The sequence below is a fragment of the Trachypithecus francoisi genome, unplaced genomic scaffold (genome assembly GCF_009764315.1).
Source record: "Trachypithecus francoisi isolate TF-2019V2 unplaced genomic scaffold, Tfra_2.0 Lachesis_group1, whole genome shotgun sequence".
Taxonomy (NCBI): Eukaryota; Metazoa; Chordata; class Mammalia; order Primates; family Cercopithecidae; genus Trachypithecus; species Trachypithecus francoisi.
Window position 1 is genome coordinate 39,359,206 of NW_022681454.1, and position 27,048 is coordinate 39,386,253.

At 44.7% G+C, this 27,048-nt stretch overlaps 1 protein-coding gene across 3 annotated transcripts in view; it reads right to left on the reverse strand.

Annotated features, from left to right (window-relative positions):
* SMIM14 (small integral membrane protein 14) overlaps positions 1–27,048 on the reverse strand; it is an 87,304-nt gene that overhangs the window by 7,425 nt on the left and 52,831 nt on the right. For all 3 annotated transcript variants that reach the window (XM_033214020.1, XM_033214022.1, XM_033214021.1), the window contains one exon: positions 18,921–18,969. In XM_033214020.1, coding sequence (XP_033069911.1) covers positions 18,921–18,969 — 49 coding nt within the window. The remainder of the gene's footprint in view (positions 1–18,920; positions 18,970–27,048) is intronic.

A 27,048-nucleotide genomic window follows, 5' to 3' on the forward strand; every position in this document is an offset into this window, starting at 1 on the left:
AAAATCACAGCTGCTACAGCTGCACAGTTAAGTCTGGACAGATAAGGAGCCAGTAAAGCAAAGAAGCCTTTTTGTTCTTTGTATAATTAGTGAGCTCCCAGGAAAAAGTTTCCTCACCTTTTCAGGCATATACACAGTGGGCTCCACGGGAACTTGTACAGGGAGCAGTGGGGCTTACCTAAAAAAACCCACAGTTACACAAACAAGAGAAGCTGTGCTTTGTGCTTAGAAACAATCCCACAGTTGGAAAAAGGGAGTTGCACAGACAGCTTTACTGATAAGAAAAATTAATCAGTTACAAGGAGAAGAGCAGTTTCTTTTTTTTTCTTCTTTTTTTTTTTGAGACGGAGTCTCGCCCTGTTGCCCAAGTTGGAGTGCAGTGGCACGTGAGCTCACTGCAACCTCCACCTCCCGGGTTCAAGTGATTCTCCTGCCTCAGTCTCCCCAGTAGCTGGGATTACAGGTGCCGCCACCATGCCTGGCTAATTTTTTGTATCTTTAGTAGAGATGGGGTTTCACCATGTTGGCCAGGCTGGTTTCAAACTCCTGACCTCGTGATCTGCCTGCCTTGGCCTCCCAAAGTGCTGGGATTACAGGCGTGAGCCACAGCGCCTGGCCGCAGTTTCTTATTAAAGCATTTTGCATTCAGTTGTAACCAAGCGATCGGATTCCCCTTTCTGCAGAGAGCTTTCTCCTTTTGCTTATTACATTTTCACTCAAACTTCACCCTTGTGACCATGCTCCTTAATCATTCTGGAGGTGAGACAAAGAACTCAGGGTGATACCTCACAAGAAAAACTGTTATATTAAGGTGCATTAGTGAGACTGCAAAATCTCTACGAAAATTAGCCAGGTGTGGTGTCGTGTGCCTATAGTCCCAGCTACCCGGGAGGCTGAGGCACGAGAATTGCTTGAACCCAGGAGGCAGAGGCTGCAGTGAGCTCAGATTATACCACTGCACTCCAGCCTGGGCAAGAGAGCAAGACCCTGTCTCAAACAAAACCAAACCAAACCAAAACAAAACAAAAACAAAAGAAAACAACCACAACAACAAAAAATGAAAAGAAAAAAAATTATAGATTAGATTTCTAGAGGAAAATGTAGTATCCCTAGGTGATTATTAAAATAGCTTGTCAAGACTACAGCTGTTTGGTTTTGATCTCCTTGCCTCAGGAAAAAGTAAAAGAAATCCAGACAAGATGTTGAAACTAATCTGATACACTGCATTGGGGTCAGTGGGTCCAGGGCCCAATTCCACAAAAGGAAAGGAATTGGTGGCACTGCTGAGGCCAAAAGGCTAGTGATAAAAGGAGACAAAGTCAAGTTAAGAGTTGCACTGGCCCTGCTGCAAAGAAGTCTTATGGCAAACAAATTAGCACAAAATATATATAAAAAAGAGCTGAGCTGGCCCAAGACAGGATGGACAGCAATGCTTGTAGCCTCTGTTCCAACCCCAGTCAATTTCCTAGAAACAGCTAAATAGGCCGGGCACGGCAGCTCGTATCTGTAATCCCAGCACTTTGGGAGGCCAAGGCGGGCAGATCTTGGCCTCCCAAACTCCTTGAACTCAGGAGTTTGAGACCAGGCTGGGCAACATGACAAAAACCCATCTCTACAAAAAATTTTTTAAAAAATTAGCCAAGTGTGCTGGTGTGCACCTGTGGTCCCAGCTACTCAGGAGGCTGAAGTGGGAGGATGGCTTGAGCCCAGGAGGTGGACGTTGCGGTGAGCTGTAATTGCACCAGTGCACTCCAGCCTGGGCAACAGAGCCAGACCCTGTCTCAAAACTAAAACAAAAACAAACCACTTTCTTCCATTGTCTTCTGTGTCATTCCCATTGTCTGATCTAACAGTTGGATACTCCTCCATCAATAATTCTCTATTTCCTTTTCTTTATATCAACAGTTCTTTTTTCTCTCTCTTATTTTTTTTTTTTTTTTTTCGAGATGGAATCTCGCTCTGTCACCAGGCTGGAGTACAGTGGCACGATCTCGGCTCACTGCAACCTTTGCCTCCTGGGTTTTATTTGTAGTAGAGATGGGATTTCACCATGTTGTCCAGGCTGGTCTCAAACTCCTGACCTCAGGTGATCTACCTGCCTTGGCCTCTGAAAATGCTGGGATTACAGGCGTGAGCCACTGCAGCTGGCCAACATCAATAGTTCTTAAACTATGGTATACATCAGAGTCACCTGAAAACTTCTTAAAAATGCAGAAATCTGGGAAACATGAGGTCAAGAGATCATCCGGGAGGCAGAGGTTGCAGTAAGCCGAGATCGCGCCACTGAACTCCAGCCTGGCGACAGAGCTAGACTCTGTCTCAAACAAAACAAAAACAAAACAAAACAAAACGCAGAAATCCCACCTTCCATTTAACATATTCAGTACTTCAGTATTCCAAACAAAAATCATGAGCATCTCCCCCTGCCCTACCCCTTTCCACCCCAACTACCAAACTGGATTTCCATTCATCCAGTTGCCCAGGGCAGAAACCTAAGAAAACACCTTTTTTTCTCTCAACAACCCTGTATTTAATCCATTATGAAGTTTCTTGCAATTTTTCCTCCTAATTATCACTTGTATTTGCCCACTTTTAGCTCCATGTCCCCTCCTGCTCAAGCTACCATCACCTCTTATCTGGTCTACTGCAGTGGCCTCTTAAGGGATCTCCCTATATCTACTCCTGCTTCCCCTGTGTTCTATATTGTTTCCAGAGTGATTTGTTTTTCTTTTTTTAAAAGCAAATACATGTTGAGTGTCCCTATGTGAAATGCTTGGGTATACAAGTGTTTCAGAATTGAGATTTTTTCAGACTTGGGGATATATGCAATATACTTATTGGTTCAGCAGCCCTAATCCTAAAATCCAAAATCTGAAATGTTCCAATGAGTATTTCCTTTGAGCATCGTGTCAGCACTGAATAAGTTTCAGATTTTGGAGAATTTCAGATTTTCAGGTTAGGGATATTCAACCTATACTATCATTTTTATTTTAAATAATACTTCAGGCCAGACCTGATGGGGCTCATGCCTGTAATCCCAGCACTTTAGGAGGCCAAGGCAGGAACATCCCTTGAGCTCAGGAGCTCAAGACCAGCCTGGGGAAAATGGCTGGTGTGGAACTTCTGGCCTCATGCAGTCCTCCTGCCTGGGTTTCCCAAAGAGCTGAGATTACAGGTGTCAGTCAGTAGTCATGCCCAGCCATGACTTTTTAATATTCTTTTTTTTTTTTTTTTTTGAGACGGAGTCTCACTGTCGCCGGGGCTGGAGTGCAGTGGCCGGATCTCAGCTCACTGCACGCTCCGCCTCCCGGGTTCACGCCATTCTCCTGCCTCAGCCTCCCGAGTAGCTGGGACTACATGCGCCCGCCACCTCGCCCGGCTAGTTTTTTTGTATTTTTTAGTAGAGACGGGGTTTCACAGTGTTAGCCAGGATGGTCTCGATCTCTTGACCTCGTGATCCACCCGTCTCGGCCTCCCAAAGTGCTGGGATTACAGGCTTGAGCCACCGCGCCCGGCCAATATTCTTTACAAGTAAAAAATTCTGAAGCTTAAGAGAGTTAAACCTCAAATTCCAAGTTTACTAATTCATATTTCTAGACAAAGGATACCTGATCCTTTTTTAGAATCTCATGCTGGGCACCGTGGCTCACGCCTGTAGTCCCAGCACTTGGGAGGGTAAGGCGAGTACATCACCTGAGGTCTGGAGTTCAACACCAGTCTGGCCAACATGGTAAAAAAAAAAACAAACAAAAAGTCTTTATTAAAAATACAAAAATTAGCCAGGCATGGTGGCGCATGCCTGTAATCCCAGCTACTCGGGGTGTTGTGGCGGAAGAATTGCTCGAACCTGGAAGACGGAGGTTGCAGTGAGCCAAGATCATGCCACTGCACTCCAGCCTGGGTAACATAGTGAGACTCCATCTCAACAACAACAAAATAGTAATGTCCACTTCTTTTTTAGAATCTCACAATAGTAATAAGACTCTTAGTTCCGTTAACTATCTCTTAGCTTGGTTCCTATTGCAGGTTTTCTTGCTTGCTTATTGCTGCCAGAAAAGTCTGCTTAAAACCGTTCTTGGCTGGGTACAGTGGCTCATGGCTGTGATCTCAGCACTCTAGGAGGCTGAGGCAGGAGGATCCTTGGAGCCCAGGCATTTGAGACCAGCCTGGGCAACATAGTGAGACCTCTGTCTCCACAAAAAAATTAAAAAATTAGCTGGGTGTGGTGGTGCAGGCCTGTAATCCCAGGTACTTGGGAGGCTGAGGAGGGAGGATCACTTAAGCCTAGGTGGTCAAGGCTGCAGTGAATTGTAATCACACAACTGCACTCCAGCCTGGGTGGCAGAGATATACCCTGTCTCAACCCCAAAACAAACAAACAAACAAACAATCCCCTCTGTTCTTAACACATCTCTGCTGATCAACGTGATAACTAAGTTTCCACTGCCTAGTTTCAACTCTGGGTTTTTGTTTTTGTTTTTATTGAGTCAGTGTCTCCCTCTGTCTCCCAGGCTGCAGTGCAGTGGCATAATCACAACCCACTGCAACCTTTGCCTCCCAGGCTCAAGTGATCCTCTCACCTCAGCCTCCTGAGTAGCTGGGACTATAGGAGTATGCAACCATGCCCGATTAATTTTTTAATATTTTTAAAACTTTTTTTTATTATTTTTTTATTTTTTTGAGACGGAGTCTCGCTCTGTCTCCCAAGCTGGAGTGCAGTGGCCGGATCTCAGGTCACTGCAAGCTCCGCCTCCCGGGTTCAGCCATTCTCCTGCCTCAGCCTCCCGAGTAGCTGGGACTACAGGTACCCGCCACCTCGCCTGGCTAGTTTTTTGTACTTTTTAGTAGAGACGGGGTTTCACCGTGTTAGCCAGGATGGTCTCGATCTGACCTTGTGATCCGCCCGCCTCGGCCTCCCAAAGTGCTGGGATTACAGGCTTGAGCCACCGCGCCCGGCACTTTTTTTAATTTTTTAGAGACAGGGTCTCACTATGTTGTCCAGACTGATCTCGAATTCCTGAGCTCAAGTGATCTGCCCATCTTGGCCTTCCAAAGTTCTGGGATTAAAGGCATGAGCCACCCTACCTGGCCCTAATTTTTGTATTTTTAGTAGAGACGGCGTTTTGCCATGTTGCCAAGGCTTGTCTTGAACTCCTGAGCTCAAGCAATGCACCCACCTGAGCCTTGCAAAGTGCCAGAATTATAAGCATGAGCTACTGTGCCCAGCAATTCTAAATTCTTTAGCTCAGCCTTTCCTCATGTGATTTGGCCTTACTCATCTAATCTTACCTCTTACCACTTCTCAGAAAATGCATCCGCTGCTCTAGTCACCCCCTATACCCCTCCCTCCCTCCCTCCCTATCTTCCTTCCTTCCTTCCTTCCTTCCTGCTCTAGTCACCCCCTATACCCCTCCCTCCCTCCCTTCCTTCTTTCTTTCTTTTTCTTTCTTTTCTCTCTCTTTCTCTCTCTCTCTCTCTCTTTCTTTCTTTATTTTGGGACAGAGTTTCACTCTTGCTGGCCAGGCTAGAGTGCAACGGCACGATCTCTGCTCACTGCAACCTCTGCCTCCCAGGTTCAAGTGATTCTCTTGCCTCAGCCTCCCGAGTAGCTGGGATTACAGGTGCTCACAACCACACCCAGCTAGTTTTTTGTATTTTTAGTACAGACAAGGTTTCACCATGTTGACCAGGCTGGTCTCGAACTCCTGATCTCAGGTGATCCACCCACCTCAGCCTCCCAAAGTGATGGGATTACAGGCATGAGCCACCGCCCCTGGCCCCTCTTCTTTCTTTAGCCAATGATTCCCTGGCCTGGCTATGCATCAGAATAGCCTTAGAATCTGTATCAACACCACAGATTCTAAGGCACTGCCTAAGATCATCTGATTCAGGAGCAGCTTCGGGGTGGGAACAGGAGCCAACGATATTTTTTAAAAGCTTTCCAAATGAATCTGATGCAACAGTTGAATGCGAACTTGTCTGGCAGCATTTGCCAACTATGCAAATTCAGTCTTCCTGGGTTACTCATTATTTCCCTGTCTAGCATGTTCTTACAACTAACTCCATTTATCCACCTATATGCTATATCCCTCTTCCATAAAAATCTCCATTTCCTCCACCCACTTTTTCCTCTGCCTTCTCTGGACTAGTGTAGCATTTCTAGTTTGAAGGAAGGGTTTCCTATCTCTCCTAATTAACTTTTTAAGAACTGAGAGCATTTCATAGCTGTTTGACTGTACCACCTCTTAGATATACAATCCCTGAGCCTCAGTTTTTCTTTTTCTTCTTTCCTTCTTCCTTCCTTCCTTCCTCTTCTTCCTCCTTCTTCTTCCTCTTCTTTTACTCTTCCTCTTCTTCTATTATTATTATTATCATTTTGAGATGGAGTCTTGCTCTGTCACCAGGCTGGAGTGCAGTGGCACAATCTTGGCTCACTGCAACCTCCGCCTCCCAGTTTCAAGCGATTCCCCTGCCTCAGCCTCCTGAGTAGCTGGGACTACAGGTGTGTACCACCTTGCCAGGCTAATTTTTTGTATTTTAGTAGAAACGGGTTTTCACCATGTTGGCCAGGATGGTCTCGATCTCCTGAGCTCGTGATTCGCCCACCTGGGCCTCCCAAAGTGCTGGGATTACAGGTGTGAGCTACTGCACCCAGCCGAGCCTCAGTTTCTTTACCAGTGAAGTGGAAGTATTTTTTTTTTTTTTTTTTTTTTTGAGACGGAGTCTCGCTCTGTCGCCCAGGCTGGAGTGCAGTGGCCGGATCTCAGCTCACTGCAAGCTCCGCCTCCCGGGTTTATGCCATTCTCTCGCCTCAGCCTCCCGAGTAGCTAGGACTACAGGCGCCCGCCATCTCGCCCGGCTAATTTTTTGTATTTTTTTTTTTAGTAGAGACGGGGTTTCACCGTGTTAGCCAGGATGGTCTCGATCTACTGACCTCGTGATCTGCCCGTCTTGGCCTCCCAAAGTGCTGGGATTACAGGCTTGAGCCACCGCGCCCGGCCTGAAGTGGAAGTATTTCCATCATCTCAGAGCAGCTACGACAATTGAAATGGTCAATACATGACAAGCAGTTAGTGAAGTGCCTGGTACACAGCAGGTAGTCAATAAACATTATCCATTAACTTTAGGAGGCAGAGGCAGGCGGATCACCTGAGGTCAGGAGTTTGAGACCAGCCTGGCCAACATGGTGAAACCTCGTCTCTACTGAAAATATAAAACTTAGCAGGGTGTGGTGGGACGGGTCTGTAATCCCAGTTACTCGAGAGGCTGAGGCAGGAGAATCGCTTGAACCTGGGAGGTAGAGGTTGCAGTGAGCCGAGACTGCGCCTCTGCACTCCAGCCTGGGTGACAGAGTGAGATTCTGTCTCCATAAGAAAAAACAAACAACAAAAAACAAAAAACACCATATCCATTACCAGTATTAGGATCAATTAGAATACAGAAAAGTGGTAACAGGATGGAAGGAGCACAATACTTGGTAACTAACTGGACTGCTGGGAGGAGGAGGAAGAAAAATTAGTGAAGGATGCCTCTAAAATTTTCTGAAGGGTAACAGTATGTGGTAGAATTTCTCTACTTAAAAAGCTAAATGGAAACAGTTTTCCTGGCCGCCAAGGTTTGATAACATCATTTTCTCCTATCCTCCAGTAATTCACGGCCCATCTCAGAATAGGATACTAGGTGAACCAATTAAAGTAGAACCTCTTGGTCACAGCCAGTCGTTTTCTGTTTACAGCAGTCCCATGAAATTGAGATTGACTTTGGGATGTACTATCACATGGGCATAGCATGCAAGATTATTAACAAAAAACTGGAAACAAACCTACACGTCTGCCAAGAGTGCCTGATTAATAAATTATGGTACATCTATACAATGGAATTATTATAAAGCTGTAAACAATTTTTGAGGAAAGTCTCTATGAGGTATACTTTTTTTGACAAAAAAAAAAAAAAAAAGAAAGCAGGTGAAGAATGGTGTCTAAAAAGGGGAGACAAGGCTGGGCACAGTGGCTCAAGTCTGTAATCCCAGCACTTTGAGAGGCCGAGGCAGGCGGATCACTTGAGGTCAGGAGTTCAAGGCCAGCTTGGCCAACATAATGAAACCCCCCTGTACTAAAAATACAAAAACTAGCCGGGTGTAGTGGCTCATGCCTGTAATCCCAGCTACTCGGGAGGCTGAGGCATGAGAATCACTTGAATTTGGGAGGCAAAGGTTGCAGTGAGCCAGGATGGCACAACAGCTCTCTAGCCTGGGCGACAGAGACAAATAATTTATAGTCGCTCGTACATGTACAAAGACACTCTGGAAAGATACAGAGAAGACCAATAATGCCTGGAGAAAGGATCTGGGTAGTTGGGATAATATGAGGCAAGACAACTCTTCACTGTATACTAATTAACTTCTTGATTTTTGAACCTTATGTAAAAAGTTAATAGAATTAAACAAAAAAAGTAGCCTAAAGTATCTTGGGGTTGAAAACACTAGGTATCTGAACTGACTTAGACTCCTTAAAATATTTAGGGACAGGAAATAAGAGGGTCACTATAGGCTTTCTGTGATTATTCACAGTCCCTTATGACAAGACCTACTCTTTAGAAAGTCTCAGAACACAGGAAAAAGAGAGTTCGACTGGTCTACTCACACTCCCTGACACTGCATGCAGCTGATAAATATGAACATCAGGAGCAGCTTTTTTTTCTTCTAAAACGGGGTCTCTAGGAACTCCCTATATATTATTTACTTTAAGAAGTTAAGTATTTTGGCCGGGCGCGGTGGCTCAAGCCTGTAATCCCAGCACTTTGGGAGGCCGAGACGGGCGGATCACGAGGTCAGGAGATCGAGACCATCCTGGCTAACATGGTGAAACCCCGTCTCTACTAAAAATATAAAAACTAGCCGGGCGAGGTGGCGGGCGCCTGTAGTCCCAGCTACTCGGGAGGCTGAGGCAGGAGAATGGCGTAAACCTGGGAGGCGGAGCTTGCAGTGAGCTGAGATCCGGCCACTGCACTCCAGTCCGGGCGACAGAGCGAGACTCCGCCTCAAAAAAAAAAAAAAGAAGTTAAGTATTTTTCACTTTATGGCCTGGAAAGATATCAAATCATAAAAATGTAGAGGGACTTTATACACCAAAATATAGCATTTCCTATTTTCCTTATGCATTAAGTTTTTGGTTACAAGCAAACATGAGTAGAGTTGATGGCCAGAGACCTCACAAATAAAATGCCAAATGGAATATTCACAATGCAGTCGTTAACTTAGCTGGACACCAAGATGATGAAAAGGTAGAGACAGAAGCTCTAAGAGCTGACCCATCCCGAGAGATTAGTTGTATAAACTTATATAGGTTTCCACTGGGGAAAGCAAAAACAGAATAGCAGTGAAAGTGGACAATACACCAGTATGCTCTAACCCTGTAATTTTTGGTCCTATATAGTAATTACATTGTCCTAAGCATAGCTACCAGTTTTCAAAAAACTGAGTCAAGGGTGATCTCTATTATTCCCTAATGTAGATCTGTTATCCTACTACAGGCTGAGTATTCCTACTCTAAAAATCCAGAATGCTCCAAAATCCAAAACTTTTTGAGAGCTGACATCATGCTCAAAAGAAATGCTTATCAGAACATTTCACATTTTCAGCTTAGGGATGGTCAACTGGTAAATGAATCTGAAAAAAAATCTGAAACTGAATACCCTTCTGGCTCCAAGCATTTCAAATAAGGGATATTCAACCTATACTTTCATATTGTGTTCTGCGAGGGTGCCCCCGGTGTTATTTCAAATTAGTGTTTTTCTAGCCGGGCGAGGTGGCGGACGCCTGTAGTCCCAGCTACTCCAGAGGCTGAGGCAGGAGAATGGCATAAACCCGGGAGGCGGAGCTTGCAGTGAGCCAAGATCCGGTCACTGCACTCCAGCCTGGGCGACAAAGCAAGACTCCGCCTCAAAAAAAAAAAAAAAAAAGAAATCAAATTAGTGTTTTTTAGAGAAAGATAACCTGAATGGAAAGCATCCTCTCTTTTGTTTAAAGGATTCTATTAAAAAAGAAATACATGGTATTTTAAGCAGGGGGCTAAGGGAAGCCTCACTAAGAAGGCACTCTGGAGTAAAGAAGTAAAGAAAGTGAGGGTGTCATTTGTGAGATTATCTGAAAGAAGCACATTTCAGGCAGAAGGAACAGCGAGAACTCCTGATTCAGGAGCCTGTGGGATGTTCATGGAGGCCAACGTGGCTTAAGTGGAGTGACCTGGGATTGGTGGTATAGCGAGGTGGGATGTAAGAAAAAGATTAGACTGGGTGCGGTGGCTCACGCCTGTAATCCCAGCACTTTGGGAAGCTGAGGTGGGAGAATCACTTGAGGCCAGGAGTTCAAGACCAGCCTGGGCAACATAATGAGATCCTATCTCTACAACATAAAAAACAAACAAACAAAAAAAATCAGCCAAGTGTGGTGCCACACACCTGTGGTCCCAGCTACTCAGAAGGCTGAGGTGGGAGGACTGCTTGAGTCCAAGGGGTTCCGGTTGCAGTAAGCCATGATTGCACCACTTCACTCCAGCCTGGGCAACAGAGTGAGACTCTGTCTCCAAAAAATATAATAAAAAGATTAAATCAAAAGAGTAACAGGATTCAGATCATGTTGGCCTTATAGGTCATAATAAGAACCTTGGCTTCTATTACATATTAAATAGAAAACCACTGAAGGGGCTTTTTTTTTTTTTTTTTTTTTGAGACAGGGTCTCACTCTGTCACCCAGGTTGGAGTCCAGTGGCTCAATTGCAGCTCACTGCAGCCTCAGCCTCCCAGGCTCAAGTGATCCTCCCAACTCAGCATCCGGAGTAGCTGGGGCATAGGCACAGGCTACCACGCCTAGCTACGTTTTATATCATTTCAACATGTTGCTCACGCTGGTCTTGAACTCCTGAGCCCAAGTAATCTGCCTGCTTTGGCCTCCTGAAATGGGATTACAAGTGTGAGCCACTGCGCCCAGCCACCTCTGAAGAGTTTTGAGCAAAATGCAGATGATATCTGACTGTCATTTTGACAGAACCACTCTATCTGTTGTGTCCTGAAGAAGGAGAAACAGAAAGACAGTGATATGGTTTGGCTGTGTCCCCACCCAAATTTCATCTTGAATTGTAACTCCCACAATTCCCATATGTCATGGGAGGAATCTGGTGGGAGGTGATTGAATTATGGGAGCAGGTCTTTCCTGTGCTGTTCTCATGATAGCAAGTCTCACGAGATCTCATGGTTTTAAAAAGTGGAGTTTCCCTGCACAAGCTCTCTTCTCGTCTGCCACCATGTGAGATGTGCCTTTCACCTTCCGCCGTGATTGTGAGGCCTCCCTAGACATGTGGAATTGTAAGCCCAATAAACCCTTTTCTTTTGTAAATTGCCCTGTCTTGGGTATGTCTTTATTTTTATTTATTTTTTTTGAGACAGAGTCTCGCTCTGGCCCCCAGGCTGGAGTGCAGTGGCCAGATCTCAGCTCACTGCAAACTCTGCCTCCCAGGTTCAGCCATTCTCCTGCCTCAGCCTCCCGAGTAGCTGGGACTACAGCCCGCCACCTCGTCTGGCTAGTTTTTTGTATTTTTTAGTAGAGATGGGGTTTCACTGTGTTAGCCAGGATGGTCTCGATCTCCTGACCTCATGATCCGCCCGTCTCGGCCTCCCAAAGTGCTGGGATTACAGGCTTGAGCCACCGCGCCCGGCGGGTACATCTTTATTAGCAGTGTGAAAACGGACTAATACAGACTAATTAGACAGACTAATACACCAGAACCTGTTGCAATAATCTATTAACATATGAGATGATGATGGCCTAGAACAGGGAGGAGGCAGTGGGATAGTGAGAAGTGATAGAATTTTGGATGTATCTTCAAGGTTGTGCTTGCTGAAAGATGACTGAACAGTGTAAGAAAAAGGGAAACCAAGGATGAGTCTCAGAAGGATAGAACTGCCATTAACTGTTATAGGATCTCGAGAGGAGCAGAAATTCTTAAGATGTTGAGTTTGAGGCACCTCATGAGACATCCCAGTGGAAATGCCCAAAAGACAGTCATCAGCATACACATAATGAGTCATGAGACCAGATGAGATCACCAAGCGAGTGAGTGTCTAGAAAGGGAAATGATCCAGGGGCTTGAGTCCTGGAGCATTCCAAAAATAGGAAGCTAAGAGGTCGGGGGACAGACAGAGGCACCAAGAAAGAAGACAGCAGATAGAAAGACATAATGCAGCCAGGCACGGTGGCTCACACCTATAATCCTAGCACTTTGGGAGGATAAGGTGGGTGGATCATCTGAGGTCAGGAGTTCAAGACCAGTCTTGGCAACATAGGGAAACCCTGTCTCTACTAAAAATACAAAAATTAGGCCAGGCGCAGTGGCTCACACCTGTAATCCCAGCACTTTAGGAGGCCGAGGCAGGCGGATCACGAGGTCAAGAGATCGAGACCATTCTGGCCAACACGGTGAAATGCTGTCTCTACTAAAAGTACAAAAATTAGCTGGTGTGGTGGCACGCGCCTGTAATCCCAGCTACTCGGGAGGCTGAGGCAGGAGAATCGCTTGAACCCGGGAGGTGGAGGTTGCAGTGAGCTGAGATTGCACCACTACACTCCAGCCTGGCGACAGTGTGAGACTGTCTCAAAAAAAAAAAAAAAATTAGCTGGGGATGCTGGCACACGCCTGTAATCCCAGCTACTCAGGACGCTGAGGCAGGAGAACTGCTTGAATCCAGGAGGTGGAGGTTGCAGTGCGCTGTCATGCCATTGGGCTCCAGCTTGGGCGACAACAGCAAGACTCCATCTCAAAAGAAAGAAAGAAAAAAAAAATTAGCCAGGCATGGTGACATGCTCCTATAGTCCCAGCTACTCAGGAGGCTGAAGTGGGATGATTACTTGAACCTGTAAGGTCAAGGCTGCAGTGAGCCATGTTTGCTCCATTACACTGAAGCCTGGGTGACAAAGTGAGACCCTGTTTCAGAACAAAACAAAAAACAAACAAAAGGCCGGGTGCAGTGGCTCAAGCCTGTAATCCCAGCACTTTGGGAGGCCGAGACGGGCGGATCACGAGGTCAGGAGATCGAGACCATCCTGGCTAACACGGTGAAACCCCATCTCTACTAAGAATACAAAAAACTAGCTGGGCGAGGTGGCGGGCGCCTGTAGTCCCAGCTACTCCGGAGGCTGAGGCAGGAGAATGGCGAAAACCCGGGAGGTGGAGCTTGCAGTGAGCTGAGATCTGGCCACTACACTCCAGCTCGGGCGACAGAGCAAGACTCTGTCTCAAAAAAAAAAAAAAAAAAAAAAAACACCCAAACCATATTCAGTGCCAAATGCTAACGCCCAAATAGATTGTATAAATAAGAACATACGGGCCGGGCAAGGTAGCGCACCTCTGTAATCTCGGCACTTTGGGAGGCGGAGGTGGGTGGATCACTTGAGGTCAGGAGTTCGAGACCAGCCTGGCCAACATGGCGAAACCCTGTCTCTACTAAAAATACAAAAAATTAGCCAGGTGTGTTAGTGCATTCCTGTAATCCTGGCTACTTGGTAGACTGAGGCAGGAGAATAGCTTGAGCCTAGGAGGCGGAAGTTGGAGGGAGCTGAGATCGCGCCACTACACTCCAGCCTGGGCAACAGAGCAAGACTCCATCTCAAAAAAAAAAATTATATATATTATATGTATATATATACACACACACACACACACACATTTATATATGTCTTCACCATTTACTCTTTGGTCTGTGTTTTAACAACGTTGAATCTACCCAGTAGCTACTTCTAGGACTAAAGGAATAAATGACATTTCTGGTATCACAATGATTAAACACTGTTCTAAAACAATGGAATAACATCTGTGAAAAGGGGAAGAGTAAAACAATAAGACAATGGAATGTATACAAAATAGAACTACAGAAATGAAAGGCAGAAGTGAACGAAAGCAACCAATGTAAAAAACAAGTCAGGAGAAGATAATAAAACATATATTTCTTCAAGGCTTATTTCAATTCTTATGAAGCCTCCAATTCCACAATCTTTTTTTTTTTTTTTTTTGAGGCGGAGTCTCGCTCTGTCGCCTGGACTGGAGTACAGTGGCCGGATCTCAGCTCACTGCAAGCTCCGCCTCCCGGGTTTACGCCATTCTCCTGCCTCAGCCTCCTGAGTAGCTGGGACTACAGGCGCCCGCCACCTCGCCCGGCTAGTTTTTGTATTTTTAGTAGAGACGGGGTTTCACCGTGTTAGCCAGGATGGTCTCGATCTCCTGACCTCGTGATCCACCCGTCTCGGCCTCCCAAAGTGCTGGGATTACAGGCTTGAGCCACCGCGCCCGGCCGAATTCCCACAATCTTAAAACACATATTTAATTTTAAAAAATAACTTTTTCCAATGGAATAGTAACACGTATCTAAATATAAAGATAGCTACAAAATATATGTTTTATTATTTTAAGAAAAAAGTATAAGCTCACTGGAGAAAATTTAGAATATAAGAAAAATAATTCTATCCCTCACAGTAAACTACTGTTTAACCATTTAAAAGCCTAGATCTCAGAAAGGATTTTTACCAACTGCTAAAAGAATTGGAGGGAAAGAAAAACTTGCCGATATGCCTAAATGAATGTTCAAAGTTTTACCTTTCTTTTTAGAGTTAGGAAGTCACATTTTACCTACAGGAATGAGTATATTTGGTTATAGGTGGGGCTGGTTCAAGAGTCACAAAAGCCGCACAGGTAATAAACACCTGTTTTCCTATGGGGAGGTTCAATAAAATTATTTTCAACTAGGAAAACAGGTTTTAGCTTTACCTGTTGAGGCAAATATTTGAGCTGTACACTGCAGGTTAATGAATGCTACTGGAGAAGTAACATAAAGAAGTCTGGAGGGAGGGAACCACCACCCATTGTCCTAATAATGCATGTTTCTATTGCTTTCTTGTCTTGAAGGCATATATATCGCCCAAATGGACTAGGTTCTGACCAAAGTTCTACTTTAGGCTAGGCACTGCACTAGCTCCCACTTCTCTAAGTTATATCTGTGGAATCTGATGGGACACCCAGTTCACAAAGTAATAAAAATCATAATGTATACAACTCTCTTTAAGATTACCTTACTGGGCCGGGTGCGGTGGCTCAAGCCTGTAATCCCAGCACTTTGGGAGGCCAAGACGGGCAGATCACGAGGTCAGGAGATCGAGACCATCCTGGCTAACACGGTGGAACCCCATCTCTACTAAAAAAAATACAAAAAACTAGCCGGGCGAGGTGGCGGGCGCCTGTAGTCCCAGCTACTTGGGAGGCTGAGGCAGGAGAATGGCGTAAACCCGGGAGGCGGAGCTTGCAGTGAGCTGAGATCCGGCCACTGCACTCCAGCCTGGGCGACAGAGTGAGACTCTGTCTCAAAAAAAAAAAAAAAGATTACCTTACTGTGTCTTGTTTTAGTTTCATACACATAATAAACTGGCAGCTCTGCTTCGGAGATGTTACATATCAGCAACTAACCTACTAATAAATGCAATTTGGTAATATGTAAATAGCCTTAAAATGTGTGAAGAAAACCAGAATGTATCACTCCAAAATATGCTTCTTTCACATAGAAATTATTTTTGAGAGGCCAGGCATGGTGGTTTATGCCTGTAGTCCCAGCTACTTGGGAGGCTGAGGCATTAGAATTGCTTGAACCTGGGTGGCGGAGGTTGCAGTGAGCTGACACTGCGCCACTGCACTCCAGTGTGGACAACAAAGCAAGACAAGGAAGGGAGGGAGGGAGGGAGGGATATTTTTGAGCTATAGGCAATTAGGAAGTAACAAATAGAAGAAAAGCTCTCTCTATTCCCCTCTTTTCTGCCTAAAGGTAGGATACAAATTCTCCTTTATACACAACTCTGCAGACTTAGTAGCCCAGAGACAGCACCAGAGGAGTCTGCAAACAAACCTTACTCCATTGGTTTCCTCCCAAATATTTACTTTCCCCGTTTCTTTTTTTTTTTTTTTTGAGACAGAGTCTTGCTCTGTTGCCCAGGCTGGAGTGCAGTGGCCGGATCTCAGCTCACTGCAAGCTCCACCTCCCGGGTTCACGTCATTCTCCTGCCTCAGCCTCCGGAGTAGCTGGGACTACAGGCGCCCACCACCTCGCCAGGCTAGTTTTTTGTATTTTTTAGTAGAGATGGGGTTTCACCATGTTAGCCAGGATGGTCTCGATCTCCTGACCTCATGATCTGCCCGTCTCGGCCTCCCAAAGTGCTGGAATTACAGGCTTGAGCCACCACGCCTGGCCACTTTCCCAGTTTCTTATCCTTCAAAGCCTAAAATCTCTTTCCTATGTCCTGCCCTTTTTCCACAAATGTATTGTGCTTTGTTGAAGATGCTACATAAGCCAGAGTTCTGAGCCACTGCTTTGAGTTACTTTGCACTGAGGTTTCTCCCACGCCACACACATTAAACTTGCTTTTCCCTTGTTCATCTATCTTTTTTGTTGTTGTTGTTGTTGTTTTTGAGAGGGTCTTGCTCCGTCACCCAGGCTGGAGTGCAGTGGTGTGATCTCAGTTTACTGCAACCTGTGCCTCCTGGGTTCAAGTGATTCTGGTGCCTCAGCCTCCAGAGCAGCTGAGACTACAGGCACATGCCACCACGCCCAGCTAATTTTTGTATTTTTAGTAGACACAGGGTTTCCATGTTAGCCAGGCTGGTCTCAAACTCCTGGCCTCAACTGATCTGCCCGCCTCTGCCTCCCAAAATTCTAGGATTATGGGCATGAGCCACCACGCCTGGCAATCTATCCTTTGCTATAGGGTGTCTCAGCAAAGAACTCTGAGGTTGAAGAAAAAATTATTTGTCCTCCCCAACATATGCATACAAATAATGTTCAAGTATTGTTTATAATAGCAAAAAATATATCAGTAACCTAAGATTCTAGTAAAAGGAAATCATTTAAACACTGGTGCTTCCCCACGATGAATTATTATTTAATCAATAATTTTTTTCTTTTTGAGATGGGATCTCACTTTGTCATCCAGGCTGGAGTGCAGTAGCATGATCATAGCTCACTGCAGTCTCAAACTCCTGGGCTCAAGTGATCCTTCTGCCTCAGTCTCCCAAGTAGCTGGGACTACAGGAGCACGCCACAATGCCTGGCTCAATAAATAGTAAGACAAATATATGTTGATATTTTATAAGTAGTGAAAAATAACACATACAATGTGATCCCATTTCTGTAAGTTTATATGAAATCTAATTATGCTGGGCTTCACCATCCTGTGAATGTCATACTTTCCTTCTTGCAGTCTTCTGGTACAAGACTGGATTGGTTTAAATACTATTTTACTAGTTCCCCTTAAAGCATCTCTCAAAATATTTCTGAGTTTCTGAGTGGAGAAACTTCTCCACTGCCAAACTCCCTGATATGCATGTTAATGTCAGAGCCAAAGGAATGAACTCCACAGCCACTCAAAGTTTCCACACATGGAAAAGAATGGCCTCCTCCCCTAAGAAGTTCTCAAGTGGCTGGGCATGCTGGCTTACGCCTGTAATCCCAGCACTTTGGGAAGCTGAGGCAGAAGAATCACTTGATCCCAGGAGTTCGAGACTCGTGTGGGCAACATGGGAAGGCCTTGACTCTATAAAAAATTCTGAAAAATTAGCCATGCATGGTGGTGCATCCCTGTAGTCCCACCTACTAGGGAGGCTGAGGTGGGAGGATCACTTGAGCCTGGGAGGTCAAGGCTGCAGTGAGCCATAATCGCACCACCGTTCTCAGTGTGGGTGACAAAGTAAGACACTGTCTCTTAAAAAAAAAAAAAAGAATTCTCAAGCCTGCCAACAGATGCAAATAGATGTTAGGAAGAGAGTGAATGGTTTGCGCAAGCAGCTTTGATGCCCCAGTTACACCGGCCCACAGTGCCCTGTTATAGACATATTTACCAAGAAAAAAGACTAGAATATACCCGAATTTGTCAACAGTGGTTATCATTAAGTATTCTGGAAGTTCTTTCTTTTCCTTTCTTCTTTTTTTTTTTTTTGAGACAGGGTCTCACTCCGTCACCCAGGTTGGTGTGCAGTGGTGCCATCACAGCTCACTGCAGCCTCAACCTCCCCCAGCTCAGGTGATCCTCCCACCTCAGCCTCAGGAGTAGCTGGGGCTGCAGTTGTGCACCGCCACACCCCACTAATTTTTGTATTTTTTTTAGAGACAGGGTTTCCCCATGTTGCCCAGGATGATCTCTCCAACTCCTGGACTCAAGCGATCCGCCTCAGCTTCCCAAAGTGCCAGGATTACAGGTGTGAGCCACCGCACCCAGCCATTTTCTTCCTCATACTTATTTTATAATGTTCTGCAATAAACAGGGTTTTTGAGTCATGAAAAAAATTTTAAGTTAAAGAATGAAATAGACAAGTAGCAAATACATTACTGAGAACCATTTTCTTTCTTTTTTTTTTTTTTTTGAGACGGAGTCTTGCTCTGTCGCCCAGGCTGGAGTGCAGTGGCCGGATCTCAGTTCACTGCAAGCTCTGCCTCCCGGGTTTATGCCATTCTCCTGCCTCAGCCTCCCGAGTAGCTGGGACTACAGGCGCCCACCACCTCGCCCGGCTAGTTTTTTGTATTTTTTAGTAGAGACGGGGTTTCACCATGTTAGCCAGGATGGTCTCGATCTCCTGACCTCGTGATCCGCCCGTCTCGGCCTCCCAAAGTGCTGGTATTACAGGCTTGAGCCACCGCGCCCGGCCTGAGAACCATTTTCTTATTAAAGAGCAAACTATGAGAATAATTTCCTTCTTTTGTGTCAGTCTTTTTTTTTTTTTTTTTTGGTAACCACCAGAATAGGCAATATAAGAATACATTCTGACAAATATTCACAGGCATCTGGCCTCTAATTCCGCCCCCAATGCCATCCTTCCTCCTGTCTCAGTGGTACTTACATTCCTGAAGACACTCTGTGTCTGTGCAGTAAGACTGGGACTGCCGTAACTACAATGAATAAGAAAGGGAAGTTAGCTATTAGACTTCAACAAAAGTGGACAATAATTATTAGAAAGATCATGTTTTGGCCGGGTGCAGTGGCTCACGCCTGTAATCCCACACTTTGGAGGCTGAGGCGGGTGCACTGTTTGAGCTCAGGCATTCAAGACCAGCCTGGGTAACACAGCAAAACCCCATGTCTACAAAAAATACAAAAATCAGCCAGGTGTGGTGGTGTGTGCCTGTAGTCCCAGCTATTCAGGAGGCTGAGGCAAGAGGATCACCTGAGTGTGGGAGGTGAAGGTTGCAGTGAGCCAAGATGACACTATTGCACTCCAGCCTGGGTGACAAAGTGAGATCTTGCCTGAAAACAAACAAAAAAAATTCATGTTTTGTTTTGTTTTTTGAGACAGGGTCTCACTCTGTTGCCTAGACTGGAGTGCAGTAGTACAATCCTGGGCTCAAGTGATCCTCCTGCCTCATCCTCCTGAGTAGCTGGCACTACAGGTGTGTACTACCACGCCTGGGTAATTTTTTTAAAATCATTTGTAGAAATTTTTTAAAAATCATTTTGTAGGGTCTTACTATGCTGACCAGTCTAGTGACGAACCATGTTTTGGTTGTTATTATTATTATTATTATCATTATTAGAGTTTCACTCTTGTTGCCCAGGCTGGAGGGCAATTGTGTGATCTCAGCTCACTGCAACCTCTGCCTCCCAGGTTCAAGAGATTCTCCTGCCTCAGCCTCCTGAATACCTGGGATTACAGGCACCCACCACCACACCCAGATAATTTTTTTATATATTTAGTAGACATGGGCTTTCACCATGTTGTCCAGGTTGCTCTTGAACTCCTGACCGAAGGTGATCCACTTGCCTCAACCTCCCAGAGGGCTGGAATTACAGGTGTGAGCCACCACACCTGCGCACCATGTTTTGGTTTTTAATGAATGCTGTCACAGAATGTATCTTCAAAATCATACACAAACACAGAATACTCTGAGGGACTGTCTACTTTTTTTCCTACCCAAAATAATTTTCAAATATACTGTGATCTGTTGCAACTGACCCATTTAAATTAAATAATTTTTAAAAAACCACCCATGACACAAATTCTTGCTGCCAATATATAATTAGGCATCCCAAAGGGAAAGTGCTAAACCGTAGAGAACTAGAAGAGTAAACCTTTGTTAAAGAGATTTTTGTTCTCATTGAAAATTAGAAGCAGATAAAGAAAAAAAAAAAAAAAATTCTATTTGTAGAAAATGCATCTTTGAAAGGAAGCATAAAGAATCAGTGGTTGGATAGATAAGAAACCAGTAAAAGGAGTTATGAGTGAAGGTGCAACGGGGCAGTAGAGAAGAGTGACAGAAATAGAAGCTAAATTTTTCAATGTCTACCTTTTTATATAGTTTTAAAATCATGTGATTATCAATTTTAAAAAGAAAGTTAAAAAAGAAAAGGCCCATCTATCTATATTATAAACCATCCTTTTATGAGCATACAACCTATGCTGAGAGCTTTTAGGATGTTTAAAAATGAAAATCTCATAAACCTTAATATAGAGATGAATAAATAGTAAAAAGAATGAGGGGCATGTAACTTTCCAAGTTAGTCTCATTACTAACTACACCCTCTCCATTAGAGTAGTAAGCCACACTTGCAATTGTTTGGGACGGCAACTATGGTGCAGTAGTGCTTAGCTGGTTCAGCATGACTCTGCAGAATGACAGGCCTAGATTTAAAGTCTGGTTCTGCAACTTTTTTTTTTTTTTTTTTTTCCCCTTTTAGAGATGGAGTCTCACTCTGTCGCCCAGGCTGGAGTGCAGTGGCATGACCCCAGCCCACTGCAACCTCCACCTCCTGGGTTCAAGCAATTCTCCTGCTTCAGCCTCCCTACAGGTGCAGGCCGCCACGCCCAGCTAATTTTGTATTTTAGTAGAGACAGGGTTTCACCGTGTTGCCCAGGCTGGTATCAAACTCCTGAGTTCAGGCAATCTGCCTGCCTCGGCCTCCCAAAGTGCTAGGATTACAGGTGCGAGCCACAGCACCTGGCCCTGCAAGTTTCTAAGTTTCAAGACCTTCGGGCAAGTAATTTAACACCTCTAAGCTTCAGTTTCCTCGTCTGGTAAAATGGGGATATAATATCACCTATATCTAAGAGTACTAGTGAGAATTAAAATGGGTAACAGATGTGAAATGCAGTAACCACTCAAGAAATGTTAGCTTTTATTACTGTGCCATACAAATTATGACCTCAAGTAAACAATTATTGGAATTAACAACTAAACGAATCATTTTGTAAATTATTCGATGTTTGGAGCCAGGCACGGTGGCTGTAATCCTAGCACTCTGGGAAGCTGAGGTAGGAGGATCGCTTGAGCCTAGGAGTTTGAGACCAGCCTGGGCAACATGGCGAAACTCTCATCTCTACAAAATAGAAAAATTAGCCAGGTGGTGGCGGTAGACCTTGTTTCAAAACAAAAACAAAAACAAAAAAACTAGTTTGAATAAGAATGAGAAAGCAGATTTTTTTTTTTTTTTTTTTTTTTTTTAAGAGAGAGTCTCACTTTGTTACTCAGGCTAGAGATGAGTGGCGTAATCACAGCTCAAAATAATCCTCCTGCCTCGGCCTCCCAAGTAGCTGGGACTACAGGTGCCACATTTTTGTACTTTTTGTAGAGATGGGATTTCATCATATTGCCTAGGCTGGTCTTAAACTCCTGAGCTCAAGCGATCTGCCAGCCTTCCCCTGCGAAAGTGCTGGGATTACAGGCATGTGCCACCAAGCCCAGTGAAGAAAATTTTTTTTTTTTTTTTTTTTTTTTTTGAGACGGAGTCTCGCTCTGTCGCCCAGGCTGGAGTGCAGTGGCCGGATCTCAGCTCACTGCAAGCTCCGCCTCCCGGTTCACGCCATTCTCCCGCCTCAGCCTCCGAGTAGCTGGGACTACAGGCGCCCGCCACCGCGCCCGGCTAGTTTTTTGTATTTTAGTAGAGACGGGGTTTCACCGTATTAGCCAGGAGGGTCTCGATCTCCTGACCTCGTGATCCGCCCGCCTCGGCCTCCCAAAGTGCTGGGATTACAGGCTTGAGCCACCGCGCCCGGCCAAGAAAATATTTTTTAAAAATTAATTTTAATGAAATAGAAACAGGGTCTATGTTGCCCAGGCTGGTCTCAAACTCCTAAGCTCAAGCAATCCACCCACCTCGGCCTCCCAAAGTGCTGGGATTAGAAACAGAAATTAATGTGGATTTACTCACTGCTTTAATACAATTATCATTACTATGTATTTTTTTCTAGTCTTAAAATATGCAGACTTTCACATAATCGCAACTGTTGCAACAATTTTTAAAAATTATTTATTTTTAGATACAAGGTCTCACTATGTTGCCCAGGCTAGTCTCAAATTCCTGGACTCAAGTGATCCTCCTGCCTCAGCCTCCTGAGTAACAGAACACAGGTGTGCACCACTGTGTTGGGCAATTGTAACAAGTATTTCTGGGAACTTGCTATATGCTAAATACTATACTAACAACTTTAATTTATTATCTTATTTGGTCCTCACCATGTTGGTCAGGCCAGTCTCGAACTCCTGACCTTGTGACCTGCCACATCGGCCTCCCAAAGTGCTGGGATTACAGGTGTGACCCACTGCACCCAGCCTGTCACTCAGTAGTCTTCTTTTTTTTTTTTTTTTTGAGACTGAGTCTCGCTCTGTTGCCCAGGCTGGAGTGCAGTGTCACATCTTGGCTCACTGCAAGCTCTGCCTCCCAGGTTCACGCCATTCTCCTGCCTCAGCCTCCCGAGTAGCTGGGACTACAGGCGCCCGCCACCACGCCCAGCTAATTTTTTCTATTTTTAGTAGAGACGGGGTTTCACCGGGTTAGCCAGGATGGTCTTGATCTCCTGACCTCGTGATCCACCCACCTCGACCTTCCAAAGTGCTGGGATTACAGGCGAAAGCCCCACGCCTGGCCGTCACTCAGTAGTCTTTAAGATGAACATGACCAGTGTTTTCTTCAGCACTAATCTCAAGAGGAGGAGCCTTCCCTTTGATGCTAAAAAAATAGTAATGTACAATTTTTCCTGCTATATAAGTAACTATAGAACCAATTACTCACACACAATTGGTAATTAGAGAAATTTTGCCAGTTTAATATGGAAGGTATGTTGGTTCTTACGTATTTTTCCTAGGTAAACGGAGCTGGAAAAGCAGGAGTCAAATTATGCCTTTCAGTAGAAAAGGATACAGTCTTTAGCTCACTGCTGGGCAGACAGGAGCCTTTTTAGCCTATTTTTTTTTTTTCTGAGATGGAGTCTGGCTCTGTGTCCCAGGCTGGGGTACAGTGGTATAATCTTGGCTCACCACAACCTCCGCCTCCTGGATTCAAGTGATTCTCCTGCCTCAGCTTCCCAAGTAGCTGAGATTACAATGTGCACCATCACGCCCGGCTAATTTTTGTATTTTTAGGAGAGACTGGGTTTCACCATGTTGGCCAGGCTGGTCTTGAACTCACGATCTCAAGTGATCCTCCTTCCTCGGCCTCCCAAAGTGCTGGGATTTAGGGATTTAGGTGTGAGCCACTGTGCTTGGCCTCCTTTAGGTTTTAAACAAAAAATGAGTGCCTGTGTACACATACTCACAAACACAATCAAGAATGAAAGAAATTATCAGGATCCTGGCTAAGAAAAGCAACTTCATCTTAGACCAAGCTATGGTGAGTCTTTGAGACATCTTGCCAAGAGCTGGTTTTGGATCCTTCTCTTCTGTGCTTGACGGCTACATTCCTCATATTCATAAACAGGCTATGCTCTAGGCTCTGAATAATGAAATGCCAAAGTATCACAGCCACATTCCTAGTCCAGGACTTAAGGTGTTTGGCAAAGCAAAGTGTGCTGGGATGTATATTCAATGTGTTGAATTCAAACACCTATGACAGGTAAATCATAGTCTTTTAAAGCATTCAGAAACCATGTATCCAGTATCCAGTAAAACAGGAGAATTTTAGTTTTGGGGGGTTTTGTTTGCTTTTTAAGAGACAAGGTCTTGCTCTGGTGCCCAGGCTGGAGTGCAGCAGCACAATCACAGCTCACTGCAGCCTACACTTCCTAGGCTCAAGCAATCCTCCCGCCCCAGGCTCCCAAGTAGCTGGTACCACAGGTGTGTGCTACCACACCCAACTTGAGAATCTCACGGTTTTTATGCAACTCTTAAGCAGAGAGGCCTAATTTACAACATATCTCAATTTTCTCTTGACTTACTTGGAGAAAACAGTGGTACTAGTGATGCTGATTTTGTCTAGTCCAAAGGGAAACAATTTGTAAAAACAATAATTAGAGAAAAACCAAAGATAATACCCACCATGAAGGAAACAGACCTTAAATTTATTGTGAGGATTAAGTGATACAAATAAATATAAATAAAATATTAATGTACATAAAAAACTCAGTTCATGGCCCATAGAATGTTTTCACATCATTGCAATATTATAGCTAATATCATGTGCTTAATTAAGAAAGTGTCTTAACAGAACTCTGCTTCCTAATGAGCAAAATTTATTGTACATCATCCTAGAACTTATCCTTAATCTTCAATTTGGCCTTTCTGCTTAAGAAGGAAAAAAAATCTTAAAGACCTTAGTCTTTAATATTCTGGATTTTAATATTATTTATATCGTGCATTTTTCTTTTTTTTTGAGACGGAGTCTCGCTCTGTCGCCCAAGCTGGAGTGCAGTGGCGCGATCTCAGCTCACTGCAAGCTCTGCCTCCCGGGTTCATGCCACTCTCCTGCCTCAGCCTCCCGAGTAGCTGGGACTACAGGCGCCTGCCACCACGCCCGGCTAATTTTTTGTATTTTTAGTAGAGATGGGGTTTCACCGTGTTAGCCAAGATGGTCTCGATCTCCTGACCTCATGATCCGCCCACCTCGGCCTCCCAAAGTGCTGGGATTACAGATGTGAACCACCTCACCCGGCCGTGTATTTTTCTTTATACTGTCCAACAAAATGTTTTTTAAATATTTTATGCCTAAAAATTTTATATTCTCCCTCTAAAATTCAAATGTTTAAGTTCCTTCTTTACTAATGAGCAGATATGCCCGTTAACAATGGAGTTTTATACAGTTTGTCTCTTCACTTTAACCAGAACCTGAATTCGTATTTTTGTTTTTGTAGACTACTTAATTATCATAACTTCTTATAATCATCAGAATTAAAAGACACACACACAGATTTCCACTGGTTAACTTTAACTCAATAGGTGTCTTTTCTTTTTTTGTTTTTTTTTTTCTTTTTTTTTTTTAGAGACAGGGTCTTGCTCTGTCACCCAGGCTGGACTGCAGTGGTGCAATCTGGGCTCACTGCAACCTTTGTACCCCCGCCCACCCCCTACCCCAGCACCAGGCTCAAGTGATGATCCTCAGCCTCCTGAGCAGCTGGGATCACAGGAGTAGCTGGGATCACAGGAGTAGCTGTGCCAGTAGCTGGTGGCGCACACCACCACACCTGGCTATGTTTTTGTATTTTTAGTAGAGACGGGTTTCACCATGTGGCCCAGGCTGGTCTTGAACTCCTGAGCTCAAGCAATCCACCCGCCTGGGCCTCCCAAAGTGCTGGGATTACAGGCTGAGCCATGGCGCCCAGCAAATGTCTTTTCTTAAACTATAACCAACACACTGGAAGAAGAGTATCCTCTGAAACCTAAAGGTTATTATCACTTTGCCTATAGTGTCTGTGTTGTCTTGCTTCCCCCATAACTTGTATTTAACTGGATCTTTCCTTTGCAGCAAATAGTTCATAAGAGAAAAAAAGGGGAGGCAGTGGATTCTTTTTGAATATGAAAGGGTCTTGCCAGGCGCGGCGGCTTATGCCTGTAATCCCAGCACTTTGGGAAGCCGAGGCAGGTGGATCACTTTGAGGTCAGGAGTTCCAGACCAGCCTGACCAACATGGTGAAACCCTGTCCCTACTAAAAATACAAAATTAGTCGGGTGTGGTGGTGTGCGCCTGTAATCCCAGCTACTCAGAAGGCTGAGGCAGGAGAATTGCTTGAACCTGGGAGGCGGAGGTTGCAGTGAGCCGAGATTGTGCCAATGTACTCCAGCCTGGGCAACAAGAGTGAAACTCCGTTTCAAAAAAAAAAAGGAAAGGGTCTTATAGAAAAAGACTGGCTATATATTCCAGTTGTACTGGTCTACCAGTATGCTAAATTCTACTTCAATATTCATTTAAATGGCATTTGTATTTCACCTTTAATTTTTTATTTTTATTTATTTTTGCAAGGGAGTCTTGCTCTTTTCACCCAGGCCGGATTGCGGTGGCAAGATCTTGGCTCACCACAAACTCCACCTCCCGGGTTCAAGATTCTCGTGCCTCAGCCTCCCAAGTAGCTGAGATTACAGGCGTCCGCCATCACACCCAGCTAATTTTCATATTTTTAGTAGTTCAGGGTTTTGCTATGTTGGCCAGGCTGGTTTTGAACTCCTGATCTCAGATAATCCACCCGCCTCAGCTTCCCAAAGTACTGGGATTACAGGCATGAGCCACTGCATCCAGCCTTTTTGTTTTTTTAAGAGACAGGGTGTCACTCTTGCCCTGGCTGGCGTGCAGTGGCATGATCATGGCTCACTGCAGCCTCGACCTCCCAGGCTTAAGCAATCCCCCCACCTCAGCTTCCTGAGTAGTTGGGACTACAGGCACACACCACTACACCGGGCTAATTTTTTATTTTATTTTATTATTTTTAGAGACAAGGTCTCATTGTGTTGCCCAGGCTGCTCTCAAACTCCTAGGCTCAAGCAATCTTCCCGCCTCAGACTTCCAAAGTGTTAAGATTACAGGTGTGAGCCAACTTACCTGGGCTATTAGTCTAACTGGTTTTAAGTATTCAGATCATCAGCTTCAGGTCATTCATTCCAAATTGGGCTTTGGAAACATAGTCACAAAACGAGGGAGGCTGTATTACAGATCCAAAGATCTAGAAGGAGCCCAACATGGAAAATAAAACAGAAAGCCCCTATAAAAATAACACAAACATGACCTTCTTTCTAATGTCGCTCCCTATTGTTGTAGTTGTTATGGATAAAGCA